General features: G+C 44.3%; 1 protein-coding gene across 2 annotated transcripts in view; it reads left to right on the forward strand.

Moving 5' to 3' along the window:
• The window catches only part of Slc44a1 (solute carrier family 44 member 1), a 180309-nt gene extending 172453 nt beyond the window's left edge, over window positions 1–7856 (forward strand). The window contains exon 16 of one of the 2 annotated variants that reach the window (XM_087551431.1): window positions 6984–7854. In XM_087551431.1, the coding sequence (XP_087407557.1) occupies window positions 6984–6998 (15 nt within the window). In that variant the 3' untranslated portion in view covers window positions 6999–7854. 2 annotated transcript variants of the gene reach the window in all.
• Window positions 7857–24080: the final 16224 nt, after the last annotated feature.

Genomic DNA, 24080 nt, shown 5'->3' on the forward strand with positions numbered 1-24080 from the left:
GAGGGTGGTTCTGATGCTTTGAAACTGTGTTTACCGTCGCTGAAGATCCTTGCCCCCAATTGGTTTTTGATCTATCAATAAAGAGGCCAGTAGCCAATGGCTGAGCATGGGGTGGGACACGGAGCGTTGCGCTGGTAGGACTAGAATCGGGACGGGGGAGAGGATAAGTGCCTTGTGCGTTGCTGTGCGGCAGATTGGTGGCTAAACAGTCCCAGGGGAGCAGAGGGAAAGCTGGTACTGACCAGCACAGCACACTTGCCATCTTGTGTACAACTGCTCGATAGTTGGCCTCTCAGTCCATCCCGGCAGCCGGCACCCAGTTTCCAGTATTCAGTATTGGGTTCTAACTGGCCCTACCTGCGGTCAGTGTCCAGTTGCCATTCTTAGAACCTGCATGGCTGTAGAAAAGGCCCAGGCAGAGGCGTAGAGCAGCTGCTCAGCATAGCCACTGACAACTGACAGAGCAGAGAGCAGCCAAGGTGGGAAGGGAGTGAAAGCAGAGACAAGGACACTGAGAATGGGCTGTGAGGAGCTACTACAGGAGAGAACCTGCAGCTCTGGACTCCACAGAGCTCCCTCACAGCCACGAGACTCAGACCCCCAAGCTGAGAGACATAACACAGGCCACTGACAAGGACCCAGGGCCCCTTGCCCGAGGCCTTCACTGGGCTGTAACAGATTGTTGCTTCATGCCCCGTATGTCTGCCAAGTGCTGGGACTGGAGTGGTCAAACACTGAGGGAAACACAAGCTTCTAGAGACCAGCAGTGAAGAACCTCTGTCTGCCCATGATTTCCACCCATTTAAGTCAAGAGAGCCGTTAACCATCTGATTGGTGGCAACTGGAGACATACATACTTAAGGCATCCGAGATGTGGCTACCTCTAATGTTAGAAAAGAAAATGTTGACTTGGTTTTGAAGAAACTAGAAACTGTATATAACTTCTGGGAGAATAAGTCAGCAGAAACATGCTGGAAACCTGTTTCCTTTTATTCATTAAAGTTGGAAATAAATACAGATCCAATAGTTTCCTTCCTGGGCACTGAAAGGCCCGAACATCTGTGCACCAAGGAACTTGTTCGTGAATGCTCATGGGCTGGGGGAGCAATGCTGTGAGCCTTGTGATCCCAGCACTAGGGTGACTGAGGTAAAAGGATCATGGGTTGAAGCCACATAGAGAGACACTCAAAAAAGCAAATAAAACGAGGCCCCCACCATGGTTATAGAAGGATTATTTGCAGTACCCTCAAAATTGTAAACAACTCAGGTGTCCAAAACAGTAGGATTAATTGTGCTTTATTGACATGCTACAGTTGTCTGCACTGAAGTAAGCTGGAATGAGCTGCCTGTGTCTTCGATAACATTCTAGCCTGCGGGTTTTCACCAGCAAAGGGCGATCTGGGTGATTATTCTCTGGGTCTCTAGGTCAAAGCTTAGAAATTGAAAATAGAAGAAAGATGCAAATCCTGGCAATGTGTGTAGGTTGTGATGAATTTGAGGATGTCTTTTAGAACGTAAGAAAGAAACTAGAAGACGGAGGGGGGAAAAAGGTGATTCCGAGGCCTTCAACACTAAAACAATACATAATGTGGGTTCTTGGGTAAGATGTAGATGGGGAAAGGAGGGAAAGAGGGAGGGAGAGGGAGACAGACAGGGAGAGGGAGAGAGACGAAGAGAAAGATGACAGAGAGAATGGCTTCAGAATTAGGGGGAAACATATTTGCACTGCAGAATTCTATCTTTGGGAGCTCCATGAGGGTAGGACAAAGCCAGTTCAAACATGCTTGGGATTTTTATGCCATCACACCAGTCATACCAAGGTCATGATCAAAAAAGGACCTCCACTGTATTTCTCTTTGTTCAAAACAATCATAAAAATCACCTTTAGGGCTGGAGAGATGGCTCAGTGGTTAAGAGCACTGCCTGCTCTTCCAGAGGTCCTGAGTTCAAATCCCAGCAACCACATGGTGGCTCACAACCATCTGTAATGAGATCCGATCCCCTCTTCTAGTGTGTCTGAAGACAGCGACAGTGTACTCATATACATTAAATAAATAAGAACTAAATCTTTTTTAAAAAATCACCTTTATTTTAAGGTGGTTGAGTAAGAGAAGAAATCAACTATCTAAGAGAAAGCAGAGGAGGTGTGGTGCCACAAGTGTGTTACTTGTGGATGCAGGAGGGTCACAAGTTCAAAGCCAGTCTGAACTACACTGAAAACTTTGAAAAAATTAAAACAAGGGAATAGATAAAATACAATATATATAATATACAATATATAATATGTTTATATAATATATACATACATATACACACACAAAATAAAGGGTCAAGTGCTGGCCACTGAAGCATGAGGACTTTGGTTGATTGCAGAATGTACTAAAAAGGCTATGGGAAGTGCTTATTTGTCACCCGGATGCTGGTGGGATAGAGGCAGGAAGATCCCATGGGTTTGCTCGTGAGCTTCCGGTTTGGGGAGAGACCTTGTCTCAGTTTGAGTCAACTGAAGAAGAAAACCAACAGTCTCAATCTCAGGCCTCCTCTTTCACCTACACACATATACATATGCACGTGATCACATACATGTACACACATACACACACCACACACACATACACACGCGCACACACACGCACACAAAGGGAAGTCATAAACTTGAAAATAAGTGTGCTGGGGTGGCTAAATGGCAAATGTGTTTTTTGGGGGGAAAGGGTCTTGAATTTTTTCTATGGGGGATTCAGACAAAGGAAGAATAAAATATGGGATTAGTAAAATTGTTCAAATTCTATTTTACACCAAGTATTTCACCTGGAAAAAGTTTCTTTCATTTTAAAGTGTCTTTGACCTTGTTTTGTTTTTACATGAGGTCTCACTTAGCAGCCCAAGGCCCGTTTGTTTCAATCTCCTAAATGGTGGTATTAAAGATATACCTCGAGGCCTGATATAGAATTGAATCAAGGGAAACATTCTTTGTTTTGAAAATGGGGTCTCATGTAGCCCAGTCTGGAAAACAGGGTCCCATGTAACCCAAGTTGCTGTGTAGCCAGTGATGACCTTAAACTTCTGGTCCTCCCGCTTCCTCCTCGTTAGTGCCGGATTTACTGGTGGGTGTCACTATTCCTCGTTGCTGTGGTTCTGGGATTGAATCAGGCTACATGCATGTCAGGAAAGGCATTCTACAGACTGAATTACACCCCAGCTCTATTAACTGAAACCTTTATTGTCTGAGGCCGTTCCCAGCACAATACAGCAGAGGCCTGCCTGGTCTGGCCTCAGTGGGAGAGGATGCACCTAATCCTGTGAACTTAAAGTCCCAGGGAAGGGGGTCGGGGGAGGGAGGAGCACCCTCTCGGAGGCAAGGGGGAGGGGGATCGGGAATTGGGGGCAATGTCTGGAATGCAAATAAATTTTTAAAAACAGGCATATTGTTTTTCTTCTGCAAGAGGTAGGGGAGAAAGATTACCTACTTTTGACAGAAAAGAAAAAGAAAAGAAAAAACAGCCTTCTGGTGGGGAACTTGTTCTTTCTATTCCTGTCAGTCAGGGAAAGTTGAATGTGCCAGGCGAAATGTGGATCTGCCCATATGGGAGAGCTAAAAACTCGTGTTTCAGGCAGTTTTGCCTACTGTTAGCACAGTAACCAGCCGTGCGCGCTGCTGCTCCTAGACGAGCCTCTAAGCAGCATAAATAGGCTGCTCCCCCATCCCTGGATCAGATGAAAGTCACTGACAGACTAGGGACAGTGGATTCTGATCATGGCTTTTTAAAAGCCACTTTAGTATCCCTGGCCTGAGAGGAGGCAATATGAGCAGTGACATTCTGAGGTGCTTTCCTCTTACGTTGGTGAAAATTCACTTCTGGTGCATCCTGTGTAACCTAGGCTACCTTGAACTTACTACAGAGCTCAGGATGGCCCCCTTTTTTCTTTCTCTCTCTCTCTCTCTCTCTCTCTCTCTCTCTCTCTCTCTCTCTCTTAATTTAAGACAGGGTCACTCTTACTATGTAGGTCTGGCTGGTTTGGAACTCACTATATAGAAGAGGATAGCCTCAAACTCAGAGACCAGCCTCTCTCGAGTGCTTGGATTAAAGGCATGTGGCACCATGCCGTATTTAGTCTCCAATTAGCTTTTCCTCTTCTCATTTGGTTAATCAAAAATTTTTATACAATGTATAAATAAATCACATTTTAAACGTATGCTAATCCTGTTTTCCTTCCCCTCCCCCAATTCCTCCCAGATCCTCCCAACCCCACTTCCCACCCAAATTTATGTTCTTCCTCCTTAAAAAAAAGTCCACAAAAACGCAAAATGAAAATCAAAACAAACAAAAAAAGGTAAGAAGAAAAAAGTCAAATAAAACAAAAGTCCCCCCCACAACACACACGAATGGAGTTCATTTGTGTTGGTAACTACTCTTGGGCATGGGACTTGCCCTGGAATGTGATTGATAAACCAGTGACACTCCAGTGGAGAGAACTGGTTTCCCTTTCCCAGCAGGTATCATCGCATCCGGAATACCTTGTGCATGCCCCTAGGCCCACCCATCCTCCATCTTCAATGAGTATGCCCTACGGATAAGGTCAATCCTGTCAGCACCACAGCGGATTTCCTCCTTTCAGCTCATTTACTTATTTCCTGTCTGACAGACTCCGGTGATAGATAGATAGATAGATAGATAGATAGATAGATAGATAGATAGATAGATAGATAGATAGGTGGGTGGGTGGGTGGGTGGGTGGGTGGGTGGGTGGGTGGGTGGATGGATGGATGGATGGATGGATAGACAGACAGACAGACAGACAGACAGACAGACAGACAGACAGACAGATAGAGGCTCGTTCTTCTAAACTGTATAAGAAGCAAAACTTTCCCATAGGCAGCTAATTTGATGGAGCCTTGAACTTTGAGTCTGAAACAAAAGTTGTTCTGCCTCCCAACAAAACTGGTACATCCCCATTCATCCTTGGAAAGAACTAGATTATATTAGAAATTTTTTCACATTCAAGGGTAGTGGGAAAGATAGCATGAAAAGTGTCATCAAAACATAATCAGATTATATAACATGTTTAAGAGTGGCATATGGCTTTTTAATTATTTTAAATATGAAGAAGGGAATCTGTATGTGATATAGTTTCCTGAATAAGCTCTTGGAACAGAAAAGGACATTAGGAAAATTAATGAGTCTGAATAAAGTATGGTGTGCAGTTAGTATCTATCTCTCAGTGCTGGGTCAGGAGTTGTGACAAATGTCACAGCATTCTGAGATGTGACAACGAGGGAGACCAGGTGACAGGTAATAAGAACACTTCATTACTTTTATGGATCTTTTAAAAATATATACTTAAAACTGTTCTAAAGTAAAAGTTTAAACTAAAATAGTAGTAAAATAGTTTTTTTTTTCAATCGCAGACAAATCACAGGCTTAGCTAAGCCTACTGTCTGTGCTGTGTGACCTTAACTAAGCACCAGCAGTCTTGGATGTCAGTCTAATTATAGAAAGTATCGCTCTCCACAATAGGGAACGATCATGAAAGTTGAAGCTGTGTGTCCCAACCTAGAAGACCCGGAGCATGGAACCCATGAACAGAAAGCTTAGAGGGGGTGCTGGAGGACACGAGGAGCCTGCGAGTTCTTGGGAGAGTAACTGGAATCGTAGAAGCAGTGCTCTGGGGGTTATTTGAGTTTTCATTTACCAAATGCACTGAAAGTAGGAAGACAGCTGAGGTGGAGGTCTGAGCAGAGAGGCAGCAACCTGAACGGGACGCTGTCATCTCAAGACTGCAACCCTGAAGTGAATCAGTGATGCTGTTGCCGTGGTGCTTCCAGCTGCCTGGGTCAGGACCTGGTGAGAAGCAGAACCTGGCATAGAGATGTGTAGAGACCAGCGTGTCCGGGGATCTTAGACACCATTAAATGACTGCATCTTCCTGTCTTCTTGATCCAAGCCCAACCTCCCTGCATGTTGAGGTCAGGACTAACATCATTGCTGCTTGTCCTGCCTTAGCCCTGAACTTGCATAAGAGTCAAGCTGAGTCCATAATTCTCAATTAGGTCTCTTTCATCAATTTATCCTAATGGATTTTTTAAGACTTTTATTACGTCAGCACGATGGATAGAATCCCTCTTTTTTGAATGTGCTAGGGCCAGCATTCTACCAGAATCACATGCCCAGCCCTAAGTACTGCCAGAAATTATTTCAAACTTGTAGAGAGAGGCTTTAAGAATAAGAATGCTGCACAGAACACCATGTTCTCCATTGTCAGACTTACTGTGCCTACTGCCAACCATTCCTCCACCCGCGGGATCACTCTTTATCCTTGTTTTATATATACCCTCATAGACACCACACATCATACACACCACACACACACACACACACACTCACACCACTGCGTGCATCTGGATACCTTGTGAGGTATCTAGGCCCACCCATCCTCCATCCTTCAATGAGTATTCCCTACGGATAAGGTCAATCCTGTCAGCACCACAGCGGATTTCCTCTTTTCAGCTCATTTACTTATTGCCTGTCTGACAGACTCCGGTGAACTGTGGTAACACTCATTTTCTTGGCCTGGTCTGCCCCTTTGCTAATGGGTTTACGGGCTTGAAAAAAGGTCCATTTTTATTTGAGTTTCAGGTTTGAGTCTTTGAGGGCACCATAAACCCATGCCTGTCGGTTTAGCTTTGAGTTTAACTCAAAGGCTTTTCTCAGTTCGACCTTCGTTAGGGAAGTGTTAGCACAAAGGTTAAGTAGCTTGCTCACAAATCACAGCTGATAACAAGGTACAAGTAGATTTTGAACCCGGGCTGCTGCAGACATGCATTATATTTATTGTCTCCTATGTGATTGTATTCAGCGTCTTTGATATTTCCTAACATCTAAAGATTATCCCGCATTGTTTATCTTGGGCCGTTGGATGTCTCTTCTTGTGTTTCCTTCTCCAAGTACAGAAACATTCATTCTCTTGATGTGTTTACCTTGCAGCTCAGGAAAAGGTGACCTGTCTCTGGGGACTGGAAGAATGGACTCAAAGGAGGCTGTTTACACAAGGCTCTCCCACTCACCAGCTGTTGAGTTTGTGAGGAAGACAAGATCTTATTACTTCAGTGGCCGCGATCAAGAAGGTTCTCCAACCATATACAGCCAAATGGATTTACTACCATGGGGCTGGCTAATTAATGATTAATCAGGGGCATTTGATAGTAATCTGCCTTGCAGCCACATCCTCAAACTTCATGTTGCTTTCTCTTCTGGCCTTGTCATGTTTGAGTCAAGCCCTGCTAGTGGGTGCTGGCTTGAAGTCAGAACTCACGGGGTGGGGGGGAATTCTCTGCGCTCATCTGTCCTCTCTGACTCTGCTATTTATAGAGTCCACGTGGACTGCTAACTATTACTAGGGGCCTGCTGCATGCTAAGCACTGGGATGGGTGCCTGACATAATACTGAATCCTCACACGGCCCTGTAAAGTTGCTTTGTATCGCTGACATTTTGACCATGATGAAATGAGATGCTCAGAGAGATCATGTGTTGTGGGTAAGATCACACAGTTGATAGGATCGGTATTCCAATTTCAGAGGCCCTCCACTATAACACTATGCTTTGCTCATTCTTGCTACAAAGATAACTGCCCTGTAGCATCCCTGTGGGTATCACTCCCTGTCTCAAATTGGGGTGGGTATGGCGGTGTATGTGCATGGGAAGTGTCTTGGGGGGAGGGTTGTAGAAGCACAGAGGAATCACAGAATTATTTTCTAAGCGAGATAACACTGTTTGTTTATGGCCCATGGATCATATCTCCCTGTCCCCACCTATTTTTGTAAATAAAGTTTTATGGGAACACAACCACATCCTTTATACATTGTCTGTGACTCCTTTCTTTCTGGAATGTTAGTTACATAATTTTATCAAAGACCCTGTATCCTCAGTACCTAAAATACTGACGATATTGGCCCTTGCAGGGAAGTCTATGACCCCTCACTTAGCTGACTTTGCAAGGAAGCCCACAGTTTTCATTAAGACCAATTTATTACATTTTCCCTTGACTGAAAGCTGAAGACGTGATAATGCCTACATAGTAACTCTTCTGATGATGGCGGTGTATTGGTAGACATGGTAGTGATGGGCAGGGATCGTAGGGCTGTACTGTTTTTGTTTTTGTTTTTTTATGTTTATAGCAGCTTTATTTATAATAGCCAGAAGCTGGAGAGAACCCAGATGTCCTCCAACAGAGGAATAGATACAGAAAATGTGGTACATACACACAATGGAGAACTACTAGCTATTAAAAACGACTTCATGAAATTCTTAGGATGATATTTTTTGCTCCATCTATTTGCCTGCGCATTTAATGAAGTCATTGTTTTTAATAGTTGAGTAGTAATCTGTTGTAAAAATATAAAAATAAAAGAAGTATTATCTTTTACCCCACTAGGCCCATGCCACAGTGCCCCAGATACCTGCTAGATATCTGGGCAGAAACACATCCCAGCCACAAACTTTCCTACACTCAAACCCTCACATAAAAGAACACACAACACAGTAATCTTAGATCCAATTGGCAAGTATAATTGCCCACTTAAACATACAAAGCCCAGTACCATCCATCCCTTGAGAACATTAATAACAACCTGTAAATACACAGAGCAGAATCTTAACATCACCTGCCATCTTGTCCTGCCATGGCTTCTCCCCTCTCTCCGTCTCCCTTCTCTCTCCTCTCTCCCCTCGTCTCCTCCTCTTCCTTCAAACTTCTCTTCAGCCCCTTCCTTCTCCTCCAATGACAGGCATCCTTCTATTCTGTACCTGCCCCTCACCTCTACTTTACAAATTCAATGGAGAGGTGGTTCTGGTGAAGTCACCTGAGTCCTGAGTATGAGACTAGGCAATTGTCCTTGGGGCAGTGGAATTAGCATCAAAATACAGTAACTTCAGGGCAAACCACAACATTTCACCCTTTTTGTCCAGTTAAAAAGCCTTTTCACTTATATATTGAGTACAATTACCATTCTACAATTTATAAAGCATTTGATATACTCAACACCCAGTCCATCACTATATCAGTTACACAGAACATTCCATTCCATTCCAGCTTAAGAAAGGCTTAAAATCTATATCTTGCCTAGCTTGTATACTACCTGATAACTATCCAACAAAATATGTATATTTAGAGTTAAACAGCCTGATAGGCTATTTAACATCTTCAACCCGGTCAGAAATCTGGGAATGACCAAATATCTATACACAAAGGAAGCCTAACACAGCTTCCAGAACTGAGAGGTTGTAGAGACAAATCTCCACTAGCACAGTCCCCTGTTAGCAACATGTGAGCGCAAGACTTCAGCCTTCTGGCCCAAAATCAACTGACAGACTCTTGAAATGCAGATTTTGAAGGGCTGATCACCCTGTCTTGGCAGAGTTTATCAGTCAACTATACTGCATAATTTGTGCTTTTCTGGACAGTATTAGTCTGTAGATGAAACAGGCAGTTTTGTGTAGTTGCTGCCACAAAGTATTGCCTCACCTGGAGGTAGAGATGTTCACATTCTTCATTAAATCCACCAAAGGGGAACCGTTAGGAGCAGATATGTCTCAACAAAAGATAAATAACTTTAAATCTCAAATTTTGTGGATATCTGTTTTTGAAATCCATCTATCTATATAAGGTAATCTGAACTGTTGTCTCCATATCCTAAATTTTATCTTGAAAGTACTCTTACAAACTCAGAGCCATGACTTTGCTATTTGAATCTTAACTCACGGGTGTAATCAACTCAGAAGTTTGTAATGACAACAATAAAAGGACTGGCTCTAAACCTTGTACTTTTAAACTTTTTTGACAAATAAATTTTATACCCAAACAAAGATGATTTAAGCTTAGTTACCAAATGAGATTATGACTGTACAATTCAATCTAGCTGTTAAATTACAACCAATTTTAAATTCCTCATAAAAACAACTTTAGAATAACCACTTTCAGCCCCAACAAAGTCCAGGGAATTGGGGCGACAACTCCTCCATAACTTCTTCAAGCTGTACAGGGGCGTTGAGATATCCTTAGGGGTAGGGGGAAGGAAGAATAAAGCAAATGCTGTAGCTGATGTGTCCTGACTGGACCCAGCTGAAAGTCCTTGAGACCAGGATTCCAAGTAGGCACACTCTGTAAAATACAACTCTGAAGACAAAAGTTTAGAATCGAGATATCTTTTTGTTTGAGTCTCCTGAATAAATTTTTCAGGCGGTCTACCTCTATCAAATCTGATCAGTATGACTCTGTGAGGTTTCCAGAGCCTAATCACAGGTTTTAAAAACACAAAGACAAAATCTTTCTCCCAAAATACTGTGTTCCTTAGTCTGAAGCCAGAAAAGCTTGTATGTTGCACTCTCTCCCAGAGTAATAATATAATCATAAAACTCAAAATCACACCCATCATGAAGACTAAACAATTTTTTAAAAAGGAAGTAAGCTAAACAATGAGCCTGATAGGCTTTTGTACTCTGTGATATCAGGAAATTAACCCCAAATTCCCGTGGAGCCCACATTAAGAGAATCTGAGCTTCCTGTGGTGGTAGATATCAAAAGTAACCACAAACCCTCGCTAGTTGGCATTAACGAGCCATATGGCCTTTAGTGGGGTAATTCATAAAACAAACCAAATACCTTTTATCAATTCCAGTATCAATAAGTAACACATCAAACCAGGACTTTAGCCCAAAATATCTCAATCTGTCAAATTCTCTACCCGGAGCCACAGATTTTTATTTAACCTTAATAAGTTCTATAATATATGCCTGCATTCACTCTCCCTGGTGTTATAGACATTAATCACAACTCTCTACTTGGAGGTAGTGACTAATTTTTCCCTATCTAAGTTCCGAACCATAGATGAAAATCACCACATGATTCGGGTAATCTCTTTACTCTCCTTAAAACAAACTTAAACACCTATCAATTCTAAAATGAACAAACAACTTAAAACTCAGGACTTTAGCTCAAAATATATCCATCTGTTAAGCTCTCTACCCGGAGCCACAGATTTTTCTTTAACCTTAATAACTTCTACAATATATGCCTGCGTTCACTCTCCCTGGTGTTACAGACATTTCATCACAACTCTCTACTTGGAGTTAGTGATTAATTTTTCCCTATCTAAGTTCTGAACCATGGATGAAAATCCCCACCTGATTCAGGTAATCTCTTTACTCTCTTCTTTCTAAAAACAAACTCAATCACCTTTTAATAATACCTGTAATTAAGAAGTAGCTTGTCTAACTAGGATTTCAACCCAAAATTCTCGTGGAGCCCACGTTAAAAAGAATATGAGTATCCTGAAAGACTTTCTAAACAACTTTCTTTAAAAAGCAGCTTTTAATCTCTAACTCTCTGATCAGCCATTACTTCTCACACAGCAGGGGACCTACAGCCTGCTAGCCCAGGCTACTTCCCCGCTTCTTTGTTTGAATGCCCGAGTTTAAGATATCACATGACTAAACATGGCGCTGGCCTCCTCTTACTTAGAAAATAAAAACTTTCTTTCAACTCTCAGGATTACTAGTGGATTCTTGCCCATCACCTTGGCTAGCCATCTGTTGTTGTAAAAATATAAAAATAAAAGAAGTATTATCTTTTACCCCACTAGGCCCATGCCTCAGTGCCCCAGATACCTGCTAGATATCTGGGCAGAAACACATCCCAGCCGCACACTTTCCTACACTCAAACCCTCACATAAAAGAACACACAACACAGTAATCTTAGATCCAATTGGTAAGATATAATTGCCCACTTAAACATACAAAGCCCAGTACCATCCATCCCTTGAGAACATTTATAACAACCTGTAAATACACAGCAGAATCTTAACATCACCTGCCATCTTGTCCTGCCATGGCTTCTCCCCTCTCTCCATCTCAGGGCTGTACTGTTTTAAGTAGTGAAAGATAGCAGCAGGAGGCTGAGAACTCTGCCTCTGGAACCCCAGTAAACTCCTCACCCCATAAGCCTCTCACTCAAGGACTTCCTTCTCCTCTTGTCAAAGTAGGTCCTAAAATAACAATTTCCAGGTTTACAAGAGGTTTTCCACATACAACATACTTCAGCCCTGACATCTTAACTTGGGATTCAGACACAAAGACAATCCGATCTCTAGTCATCTCTCTTCCCATCTCCCTTTGTTTCTAAGCCACGAGGAAACTATGCTAAATTTAAATGTATATTTCAAGGCTAACTTGGTTTTGGATTCTCGTCCATGAAAGCAGAAAAAGAAGATGCATAATACTTGTAGGTTTTGCTGTTAGTCTGTCCAGGCTGCTATAACAAAATCCTGTACACTGTGCAGTTCATAAACTACAGAACCAGTTTTCCCACTTTGTAACACTAAGAAGGTCAACGAACTGGCAGTAGCTTCAGTGTCTGGTTGAGAACTGCTTTCTGGTTCATAGACAGCCACCTTCTCATACATCCTCATAGATTAGAAAAGACAGTCTCTTGTTGGGGGGGTGGTAATGGGGAGGTGGATGAGGAAGGGAACAGCCATATAGAAGGGGAGGGGGAGGGGCTAGGGGGCTGATGGACTGGAAACTGAAAAAGGAAATAAGGAAATGTAAACAAGAAATACCCAATTTAATGAAAATGGAAGAAAATAAAAGGAAAGAAAAAAATGAAGAAAAGAAAAAAAAGAGTTAATAGAAATGCAAGTTCTACCACTCTGGAAATCAGTCTGGAGGTTCCTCAGAAAATTGGACATTCCACTACCTGAGGACCCAGCTATACCTCTCTTGGGCATATACCCAAAAGATGCCCCAACATATAACAAAGACACATGCTCCACTATGTTCATAGCAGCCTTATTTACAATAGCCAGAAGCTGGAAAGAACCCAGATGCCCTTCAACAGAGGAATGGATACAGAAAATGTGGTACATCTACACAATGGAATATTACTCAGCTATCAGAAACAATGACTTTATGAAATTCATAGGCAGATGGGTGGAACTGGAAAATATCATCCTGAGTGAGGTAACTCAATCACAGAAAAACATACTTGGTCACACTTGGTATGCACTCATTGATAAGTAGATATTAGCCAAAAGCTCAAATTACCCAAGATGCAATCCACAACCACAGGAAGTTCAAGAAGAAGGATTACCAAAATGCGGATGCTCTCACTCCTTCTTAAAAGGGGAAAAAATATCCATAGGAGGGGATATGGAAGCAAAGTTTAGAGGAGCAACTCAAGGAACACCCATTCAGAGCCTGACCCACATGTGAACCATATCTATACAGCCACCAGAACTAGGTAAGATTGATGAAGCTAAAAAATGCATGCTGAAAGGAATCAGATATAGATCTCTTCTGAGAGACACATCCAGAGCATGTCCAATACAAAGGTCAATGCTAGCAGCAAACCACCAAACAGAGAACAGGACCCCCTTGGGGAGAATTAGAGGAAGGATTGAAAGAGTTGAAGGAGCTTGCAACCCCATAAGAACAGCAATGCCAACCAACCAGAGCTTCCAGGGACTAAACCACTACTGATAGACTACACATGGACTGACCCAGGGCTCCAACTGTATATGTAGCAGAGAATAGCTTTGTTGGGGCACCAGTGGAAGGTGAATCCCGTGGTCCTGCCAAGGTTGGACCCCCCAGTGCAGGGGAATATGGGGGGTAGTAAGGGGGATGTATGGGGGGGGGAATACCCACATGGGGGAGGGGGAGGGGAAGGGAATGGGGCTTATGGACAGGAAACTGGAAAGGGGAATAACATTTGAAATGTAAGTAAAAAATATATATCTAATAAAAAATTAAAAAAGAAATACTTCTATATTTATTTAGATAAAAAAAGAAATGCAAGTTCTGCATTTGTTTAGGGGACCTTGATATCATTTTAATAAAAGCTTAATAGTGTTTAAAAAAAAAGAAAAGAAAGAAAAGACAGTCTCTATGGCACCTCCCCTCCCTTCACCTCCCCTCTCCTCCCCTCCTGTCCCCTGTCCTCTTTTCTTTCTTACTTTTCAATCTCATTCATGTGAGCCCTTGCCTCTGAGATCTGATCACAGACCGAAGGTTCCAACTCCTAGTCTCATCACTTTGAGGAGAAGGATTTTTAACTAATGACTTTGAGGCAGAAAGTAAGCATTCGGCCTATGACAGTATGATGTTTCCTAGCAGGCTCGGCTTTCATATATGATACCACTTCTCCTGAGCCAAAAGAAGCAGATGTACTAATTTCATCTCTACATATGGTATTCCATTAATTTAGAAAAATCCAGCTATTTTCAAAATTATATCGAATATGCTTTCTTCCACATGGCTATGCATTTTTTCACAGAGGTAAGTTTTCATAGCTGCAGACTTTCCCGCCTCCCATAGATTCTAAAGTTTTCCTAACCTTTTCCCATTGTTGGGACATTAAGAGGTTCTCTCTCCCTAGTTCCTGGGTCATGCCCTACGTCTTTTTCTTGACATCACTTTCCCACCATTTCCTGTTATGCCCATGCTGTGTCTGTGGCATAGTCAGGATCCTTCCTTCCCTTCCCGTCTGCTGATAGGTCATGGTGTACCCCACACAATGGAGAAAACTACACTATAATTTCAAATCAAAGATTATCTTTCATCTTTTCAGTTCAATTGTCCTGTCATGGAAAAGTACACATTGACCCTCAGAATGAGAAAGGCATCTCGGGAGTGTTATTTCCCAGGAAGGGCTGACACAGTGCCCTCCTAACCTGACAGTCACAGCCCTGCAGTATCAAAGGACTCACAGAACCTATACTTAGGAAACTGGCTCTCCTCAGTAAGAGAAACTGGGCCTGTACTTTAGGAAAATGGCTTATTTTAGGACATAATAATATGTGGGTAACGCGCATTATGTATTTTCTATGCATTAAGCATTATTTTAAACGCTTCCTATGAAGGGGATGCTGTCAATAATATATTCATTCTACAAATGAGAAAACGGAGTATAGGGAGGATAAGAAATTGTCCTGGCCGCACCGCTAGTTCTTGCAGGCTGGGATTTGTTTCCAGTTGTGGGGCACTGGAGTTTGGGTGATGAACCTGTATGTACAGTCTCGTATACACCGGGGCGCTGTATGCCCCCAGGCTCTGCCTGGCTCATGCCATTTCAGAGGTTCTGCAGAGGGAGAAGAGAGCCGTTACTGACAGCAGTGAGCATTCCCTTTGTTCTGGGGAGACTTGGCTAGGGGCCAGCATCCTGGGGAGATTTCCTTTCATGAAGAGATGGATGGGAAGAGAATTGACTTTGTCCACAGTCATTCCCTGGACACGAGTCCAGAAGCCGGGGCCAGGCGTGTGCACCAGAAACATTTGTGCCTTCCAGGCTTTCTCCCCAGTATCTAGTGTAAAGTAGGCCAGCACACACTGTGACACAGAAACATCTCAATAGAGCTTTTAAGTGAGCAATCTCTCTTCCAGAAGTTAAGAGGGGCTCTTGCAGGGGACTGGGGCAGGGTGTGCAGTGAGGCTAAGGAGAAGAAATCCAGAGGATTTTCTGAAGGTAAGTGCAATCGCAGAGTCGAGTCACAGAGGGATTGGATTGTTATCGGCCTGGAGTTTTGTAGAATGATGGCTCCCAGGGTTCACAATGACGCTATCTCTACCGGGCACACTTCCAGCACCTAGTCCCCCAAACCCCATGACAGCTTGGCTAAGTAAATGCCAAGCTTCTGCTTAGATATTGGCACTGGTGAGGATCTCCTCATGAGATAGTCTATTCTAGATCTCTGTGACTCTTTTATTATGTATTGATTTATTTTACCATTTTATACATATATAATATGTATTGATTATCTGTCCCCAAATTCCCCTCACATTCTCCACAGGCGCCCTCTACGTGTGCCTCTCTCGCCTTGGCGTGTGTGTGTGTGTGTGTGTGTGTGTGTGTGTGTGTGTGTGTGAGTCATCAGCGGTCACGTACTCTCAGCACTCTGACTAGTGATAACTCTCTGAATTGACTGCCACCACTGCACAAAGAAGCATCTTTAGCTAAGGATGAGAGCAGCACCAATCTATAGATTGACAACATACCTGGTTATCAAAACAAAAGTAGTAGGCTGCCTCGTGGGGCAGCAGTTCTCACCTGTGAGTTATGACCTCTTTGGGGGTCGAACCACCAAAGTTTGACCATGAAAGGGGTGGATCATTTCACAGGGGTCACCTAAAACTGTAGGAAAAAAAACAGATATTTACATTACGATTCATAACAGTAGCAACAAAAATAATTTTATGGTTGGGGGTCACCACAACATGAGGAACTGTATTAGAGGGTCGCAACATTAGGAAGGTTGAGAAGCACTGCTCTAAGGTCTGTTACTACTTCAGCCATTGGATTTACCAGGTGTAAACCATCGAGGATACACCTTTTGTGGAGCAGGTCTCACATCCAGTCAGCAAGTATCTGTGGAACTCTAGACATTTGGAGAGGAAACCTGTCTTCCTATAGTTTCCACCATCTGGGCAGATTCTACCAGTGAGCTACTAGAGGACAAGACATCTTCTGTGTACTCATTCCCAAGGAGACAAAAGCCAGTGACTGTATCCACGCCATGTGTTTCCTTCTAGGCGGTGAGACAGTGCTTGAACTGCGCCTCTTTTGTTCTTCACCATTTAGGTTTATGTCTGCTGCTTTCCTATGTGTATTAGGGCTCTCTAAGTGTGAACTAGGCCACTCCACTGCCCCACCTCTCCACCAGCCTCCTCCAGGGTATAACCAACCTCTCCTCTGTAGGAGCTGCTGTCATATACTGAATGCCTAGGGCTTCTGGAGCTTTGGGAGCTGAACCTGGGTTTTCCTTAGCAGGAAGCAAGAAGCACAAGATTAGTTGTCTATGGATGAGAAGCAATAGTAAGCACAGATGCTTTTTGGATGTTTATCACATGTCAGACCCAGCTAATCACCTGGCCTGAGTCGTTTCACTGAATCCACTCATCAGCTGGAGCTGGTGCCATGAGCCCTGAGTTCCACAGCCGAAGAAACAGAGGCTTGGAGAGAGGCTTGTCTTACCAGGCTGGGTTGTGAAAGTGAAAACCTGGGTCACATTTAATCAGGAAGTGATGGACGAACATTTGGGGCTTTGACCAAGGGCTGCACCTAATTAGTAATGGGTATCAGGGGGGAAAAAAAACAGGAATAGTGGAGAACGGGGAAGTTGGAGTGAGAACAGGTTTTCTAAGGCTTCAAGACTCAAGTGGAGAAAAATCTATGCAAGAGTGGCCTTAAAGGACATTCAGTATAGGAGTGTAATAGTCATAGCAGCCACCACCCATTACCAAGCCAGACATTTTCCATACACAGTCTCCTTCAATCCTCACTAAATCCAAGAAGCAAAATATGGTCACTATGCTATGCCCTAGGAAGTGGAGCCATAGTAACGGGCTTACTGATGGCTGTAGAGTTGTCAAACAGCAGGGTCAGGATCTAAATGTAGACAGCTGACGGTGCCTGTAGACGCAGTCGGACTGATCCTCAAAGGGGAAGGTTGTTTGCTACAACTCCTCAGGAGGCTCAGGCCTGCATGGAGTCCCCGACATCTCTCAGAGAGGACAAAGAACCTAGTTTGGAGTTTTGCCGGACATTAGCAGTGTCACTCATGAGGTGATCCTGCCTTGGGGTTTCATCAGAAAGCAAGCAGCTCAGGGAAGGCCCGAAGCTTCCATGAGGTAGCCATTAGTGACTACACGAGCATCTCAGAATCCCAAGCTCACATCTGGAAACAATACGTATTGTTGGTCCTCTGTTGTCCCTTTCCCTGTTGAGTATGTGTATCATGTTTGTGTGCAGCAGGTATATATGGGTACAGCAGGTACGTGTGCATTTGTGCACCACAAGTGTGCACACCAAAGGTTGATATCAGGCATCCTGCTTAACTGAAAACTTGAGGCAGGATCGATGGAAGGTCACTTCCTAAGTCTACAGCATGCTGATTAGGTTGGGCTGGCCCGCCTGTGAGTGCCTATCCTTTTATCTCTATCCCCCTAGCACTGGAATTGCAGGAACTCCACCATCCCTTACACTTTTTATGTGGGTGCTAGGTATTAAGTTTATGTCCTCATGCTTGCATGGCAGGCACTCTACCAACAAAGCTATCTCTCCAGCCTCTCCGTTTACTTAAGACTTTTATTTTTATATTATATGTGTGTTTTGCCTACTTGCGTACATGAGTTCTTGATGCCCTTGAGGGTCAGGGAGAGGCATTGGGTTGCCTAGAATTGGGAGTTACAGTTCTGAGAGGTCATGTGGATGCTGGGAACTAAGCCAAGGTCCTCCGGAAGAACAGCCAATGCTCATAACTGGTGAGCCATCTCTCTAACTCCCCTTGCCCCTCCCCGTGGAAGAGCAATATTCTTCCTCTCAGTGGTTCCCAGGTGTTAGCTGCAGTCGTCCCATCTAGAAGACGGGTTAAGGGTTACTGGATCTGACCCTGGAGTTTCTGTTTTATTGGTCCTGAGGAAAAAGCCTGAGAACTTGCATTTCTAAGAAGATATCAGATGATGCTGATGCAGTCAGCCCTGGGGTCAAGATTTAAGAACAACTGCTTTAAAATAGTTACTTTAAAACATTCTCCTGGGTTTTCAGATGACCCGTCAGACAGGATGACGTAGGCTTTAACTCTCGTTTTATACGTGACTTATTTCCACTTTTCTTTCTCATTCCTTCCTTTCTTCCTTCCTCCCTTTTTCATTCTGCCCCTGTTTCTTCCTCCCCCATTTTTCAAGATAGGGTTTCTCTATGTGCCTCTGCCTCTTGAGTTCCGGGATTAAAGCCACCACATCCGGTTCACACATAGTTTTCATTCACTCAGCCTTCACTGGTCACCGGCTGTATGAACGTGAGAGTATCCAGTCTTGCCGATCCACTTCAGTTCTTTTTTTTTTTTTTTTTTTTATTATTAACTTGAGTATTTCTTATATACATTTCGAGTGTTATTCCCTTTCCCGGTTTCCAGGCAAACATCCCCCTCCCCCCTCCCCTTTTTTATGAGTGTTCCCCTCCCCATCCTCCCCCCTTGTTGCCCTCCCCCAACAATCTAGTTCACTGGGGGTTCAGTCTTAGCAGGACCCATGGCTTCCCCTTCCACTGGTGCTCTTACTAGGATATTCATTGCTACCTATGAGGTACCTATGATTCTGATAGGTCTGCCTTTATATGTTACTTGACCTTTTTCCCTTACTGCTTTTAATATTCTTTCTTTATTTTGTGCGTTTGGTGTTTTGACAATTATGTGACGGGAGGTGTTTCTTTTCTGGTCCAATCTATTTGGAGTTCTGTAGGCTTCTTGTATGCCTATGGGTATCCCTTTTTTTAGGTTAGGGAAGTTTTCTTCTATGATTTTGTTGAAGATATTACTGGTCCTTTGAGCTGGGAGTCTTCACTCTCTTCTATACCTATTATCCTTAGGTTTGATCTTCTCATTGAGTCCTGAATTTCCTGTATGTTTTGGACCAGTAGCTTTTTCTGCTTTACATTATCTTTGACAGTTGAGTCAATGATTTCTATGGAATCTTCTGCTCCCGAGATTCTCTCTTCCATCTCTTGTATTCTGTTGGTGAAGCTTGTATCTACAGCTCCTTGTCTCTTCTTTTGGTTTTCTATATCCAGGGTTATTTCCATGTGTTCTTTCTTGATTGCTTCTATTTCCATTTTTAATTCCTTCAACTGTTTGATTGTGTTTTCCTGGAATTCTTTCAGGGATTTTTGTGATTCCTCTCTGTAGGCTTCTACTTGTTCTCTAAGGGAGTTCTTCACGTCTTTCTTGAAGTCCTCCAGCATCATGATCAAATATGATTTTGAAACTAGATCTTGCTTTTCTGGTGTGTTTGGATATTCCATGTTTGTTTTGGTGGGAGAATTGGGCTCCGATGATGCCATGTAGTCTTGGTTTCTGTTGCTTGGGTTCCTGCGCTTGCCTCTTGCCATCAGATTATCTCTAGTGTTACTTTGTTCTGCTATTTCTGACAGTGGCTAGACTGTCCTATAAGCCTGTGTGTCAGGAGTGCTGTAGACCTGTTTTCCTCTCTTTCAGTCAGTTATGGGGACAGAGTGTTCTGCTTTCGGGCGTGTAGTTTTTCCTCTCTACAGGTCTTCAGCTGTTCCTGTGGGTCTGTGTCTTGAGTTCACCAGGCAGGTCACTTGCAGCAGAAAAGTTGGTCTTACCTGTGGTCCCGAGGCTCAAGTTTGCTCGTGGGGTGTTGCTTATGAGCTCTCCGTGGCGGCAGCAACCAGGAAGATCTGCGCCGCCCTTTCCGGGAGCTTCCGTGCACCAGGGTTCCAGATGGCGTTTGGTGTTTTCCTCTGGCATCCGAGATGTGTGCAGGGTGAAGTCTCTTCTGGTTTCCCAGGCGTGTCTGCCTCTCTGAAGGTTTAGCTCTCCCTCCCACGGGATTTGGGTGCAGAGAACTGTTTATCCGGTCTGTTTCCTTCAGGTTCCGGCGGTATCTCAGGCGCAGCGGTCCTCCTGCTCCTGGGCCCTCCTCTGCGGGAACCCAGAGGCTGTATACAGTTTCCTCTTGGGCCAGGGATGTGGGCAGGGGTGGGCAGTGTTGGTGGTCTCTTCCGCTCTGCAGCCTCAGGAGTGCCCACCTGACCAGGCGGTGAGGTCTCTCTCCCACGGGGTCTGGGAGCAGAGAGCTGCTGTGGGCTGGGATCCGCGGGTTTGGGGCTCCCAGTAAACACAGGACGTGCCCGGTCCTAGATGAATTCTGCCTCTGTGTGTCCCGAGTTCACCAGGCAGGTCACTTGCAGCAGAAAAGTTGGTCTTACCTGTGGTCCCGAGGCTCAAGTTCGCTCTCGGGGTGCTGCCCACGAGCTCTCTGCGGCAGCAGCAACCAGGAAGATCTGCACCGCCCTTTCCGGGAGCTTCCCACTTCAGTTCTTAATATCTACGAAACCCCTGAGCATTTAGAAAAATGCTTTCAAGCGATTTGCTGCCTTTCTCAGACAAGACCAAGTGTATCTCAGACGGGCCCTCATACTCACTCTGCAGATGAGGAACACCTTGAAACTATTTCCAAGATTTTAGAATTGGAAAAAGGAGTGAGTGTTCCTGATCCCCAATATTGCATAAACCATACCTGGTGGTACATGCATGTAATCTCTGCCTGTGGGGAGGGTCAGATGCTGGGCACTGAAGAATTAGGTTATAAAAAAGAGGACTTGAAGGTGTGACGAAGACGTGTTGAGGGAAGTGGGCATTGGGCAGAATGGGAGTGGTGGGGCTTGAGGGTGTCTGTGATCGTGACAATACTGTCTCTCATTGTGGGACACTAACAGCAATCTCTCTTTTTTTCCCTATTTATTTATTCATTTATTCATTCATTGATTCACTTTAGATCCTGATCCCAGCACATACACACACCAGCATCTGTCTCTTAAGGGTGTCCAAATATTTATTGAATTTCACCTCTATTAACGAGGTGCTGGCGTAACAGGCCCCAGACCTTAGCACAACTGACTCCATGACGGAAGTATCATTCAGGCTGTAAAACTCAGCACACGGGGCTGGGGACTTAGCTCAGTGGTAGAGCGCCTGCCTAGCAAGCGCAAGGCCCTGGGTTCGGTCCCCAGCTCCGGAAAAGAAGAAGAAGAAGAAGAAGAGGAGGAGGAGGAGGAGGAGGAGGAGGAGGAAGATGAGGAGGATGAGGAGGAAGAGGATGAGGAGGAGGAAGAAGATGAGGAGGAGGAGGAAGAAGATGAGGAGGAGGAGGAAGAGGAGGAGGAGGAGCACTGACTGCTCTTCCAGAGGTCCTGAGTTCAATTCCCAGCAACTGCATGGTGGCTCACAACCATCTGTAATGGTGTGTCTGAGGACAGAGACTGTGTAATCACATACATAATAAGATAATTAAAAAAAAAAAAAAAAAGCTCACCCTGAAAAAGCCTGGGAGCTACCCTGGGTTCCCAAACACTCAGTGTGGTACAGGCTCACTAATAAAGACCATTGGCTTAAACCCAAAAAACAAAACAAAACAAAACAAAACAAAACAAAACATTCTCCTAACCTTAGATTATTTACCCAATGAGTACCACGCCTGTAGTCCAAAGGCTTAGTGGGGTGGGTTTGTAGATGAACTGCCTAGCTTGGCCGAGGGAGTGTAGTGAGAGAACTCTGAAGGCTGGAGGGACACAAATCACAGCCCAAAGGAACTGGCTGCTGAGAATGAGGTTAGCAAATGGTTGTGGGTGAGCTGTGCTGGGAAGCCAGACGTCAAGGCAGGGCCAGAGATCTGCTGGGAGCAGAAGTCAAATGGGGTACAGCTGTTGTCAAAATCCACAGGCTGCTTGGCTGGCCTGAAAGGAAAGAGCTACAGAAACTGGGGCAAGGAGCCCAAAATGAGCTCCTAGGGTGTGTCTCTGTGGCAGCCTGGTGATCACATTGCAGGGCAACTGTGTCTCCCAAACCCACTTTCTTGCCCTTGTGGTGGTGCCTGTCACTCAAAATGTGCCTTGGGGCTTCCCTCTGGTGGAAGTGAGATGAAGCTTTGGAGATGAGACCAAATGCTGCATCCTTCCCTTCGTGATTGGTCCATGGTGTCAATCAAGGGTGGGGGTTTGACCTCTGATGTCCTCTCCCCGGCAGGCTGCATTTCTCACCCGTGGAAAATGACTCCATTTTAGTGTTAAGATTGGCCTTCCCAACCACCAGCCCTTCTGTCACTTCTTCCCCCATGTAATTGAGGGCGCTTGGACAGTAGAGTCCCTTCCCTGGCTATCAAGGGCAGGCTTCTCTGAAGGACCGCATGCCAGCCTCCTTTCAGCTGGCTGGAGTGGAGTTGGGCATTCTTCTCCTTAGCCCCAGGCTATTGAGCATACTTCCGTTCAGTTAAGAAAGGTCAGGTGGTGGTGGTGGTGGTGGTGCACTCCTTTAATCCCAGCACTCAGGCTGCAGAGGCAGGAGGATCTCTGTGAGTTTGAAGCCACAGAGTCTTTTTTTTTTTTTTTGGTTCTTTTTTTCGGAGCTGGGGACCGAACCCAGGGCCTTGCGCTTCCTAGGCAAGCGCTCTACCACTGAGCTAAATCCCCAACCCCTGAAGCCACAGAGTCTTAGATTGTCTACAAAATGAGTTCCAGAACAGCCAGGACTACGCACCCTGTCTCCAGAAAAAAACAAAAACAAAAACAAAAACAAAAAACAAAAAACAAAAAATAAAGAAAGAAAGTCTATTGGGTGCACAGTGTAAAACCTGCCCTTTGCTTGGGTCAGAATACAGGTAAAGTAAGAGAAGTTTTGGTCTTAAGAAACCACAGTGTATTTGGAAAGACTCTGGCAGAAACATAAAACATTGACGTGTAAATATGATTCATCTAAAACAGCTCGTGCCTCTTCAAGGCCTTGATTCTTAACTGTGCTTCTGACTAGATATTCTTCCTCAGACCCTTTCATAGAACCCTCACCAGGGCATTCCTGAGTAATGTCAGGAAATTGAACCCTACTTCTTCTGGGTCCATTAACTCCGTGCAATTTATTTGTTTACTCTGCTTCTTTCAATTACCCCATGTAATTTCCTTCTTTGTTCATTTTTTCATGTGTGTGCTTTGGGTGAGGATATTCCAATGTGTGGGCACACGAGTGAGAGCACCTGTGTGTCTGTGGTCACTTGGCTTTTATGTGGGTACCAGGTTCTGGGTATATAGACTCTGTTCTCTACTCCTGCGGTATATATGTGCTTTACCCACTAATCTGTCTCCCTCCTTCTCCCTGATTCTCTTACAAACTTTTCATCTAACAGCCTCATGGTTCTTACTGTCATTTCCCACCTTAGATTGTAAGCTCTTGAGAACCAGGCCTCTTCACTGAGGATTTGTGTAGAACTGCTGAACTGGTACCTAATGCTGATACTCGTTTCCCTTTTATTCCATTAGGATGTGAACACCCACTTGGATTTCTCTAGAGTCACCTAAATGGAGATGAAAGCCTGTCTCTCTCGAGAACCTTTTCAAGTCTTCTTCCCAAGCTTTCTGATCTGTGGTGCCAGCTCTGGCCGTCCTGAGCAGATTCTAATTTGCTGTCCCACTCTCATTTACTCCATGTTCTGGAGAGTTCAAACAAAGGATTTAAGCTGTACA

Source organism: Rattus norvegicus, chromosome 5 (genome assembly GCF_021556685.1).
Source record: "Rattus norvegicus strain SHRSP/BbbUtx chromosome 5, alternate assembly SHRSP_T2T, whole genome shotgun sequence".
Taxonomy (NCBI): Eukaryota; Metazoa; Chordata; class Mammalia; order Rodentia; family Muridae; genus Rattus; species Rattus norvegicus.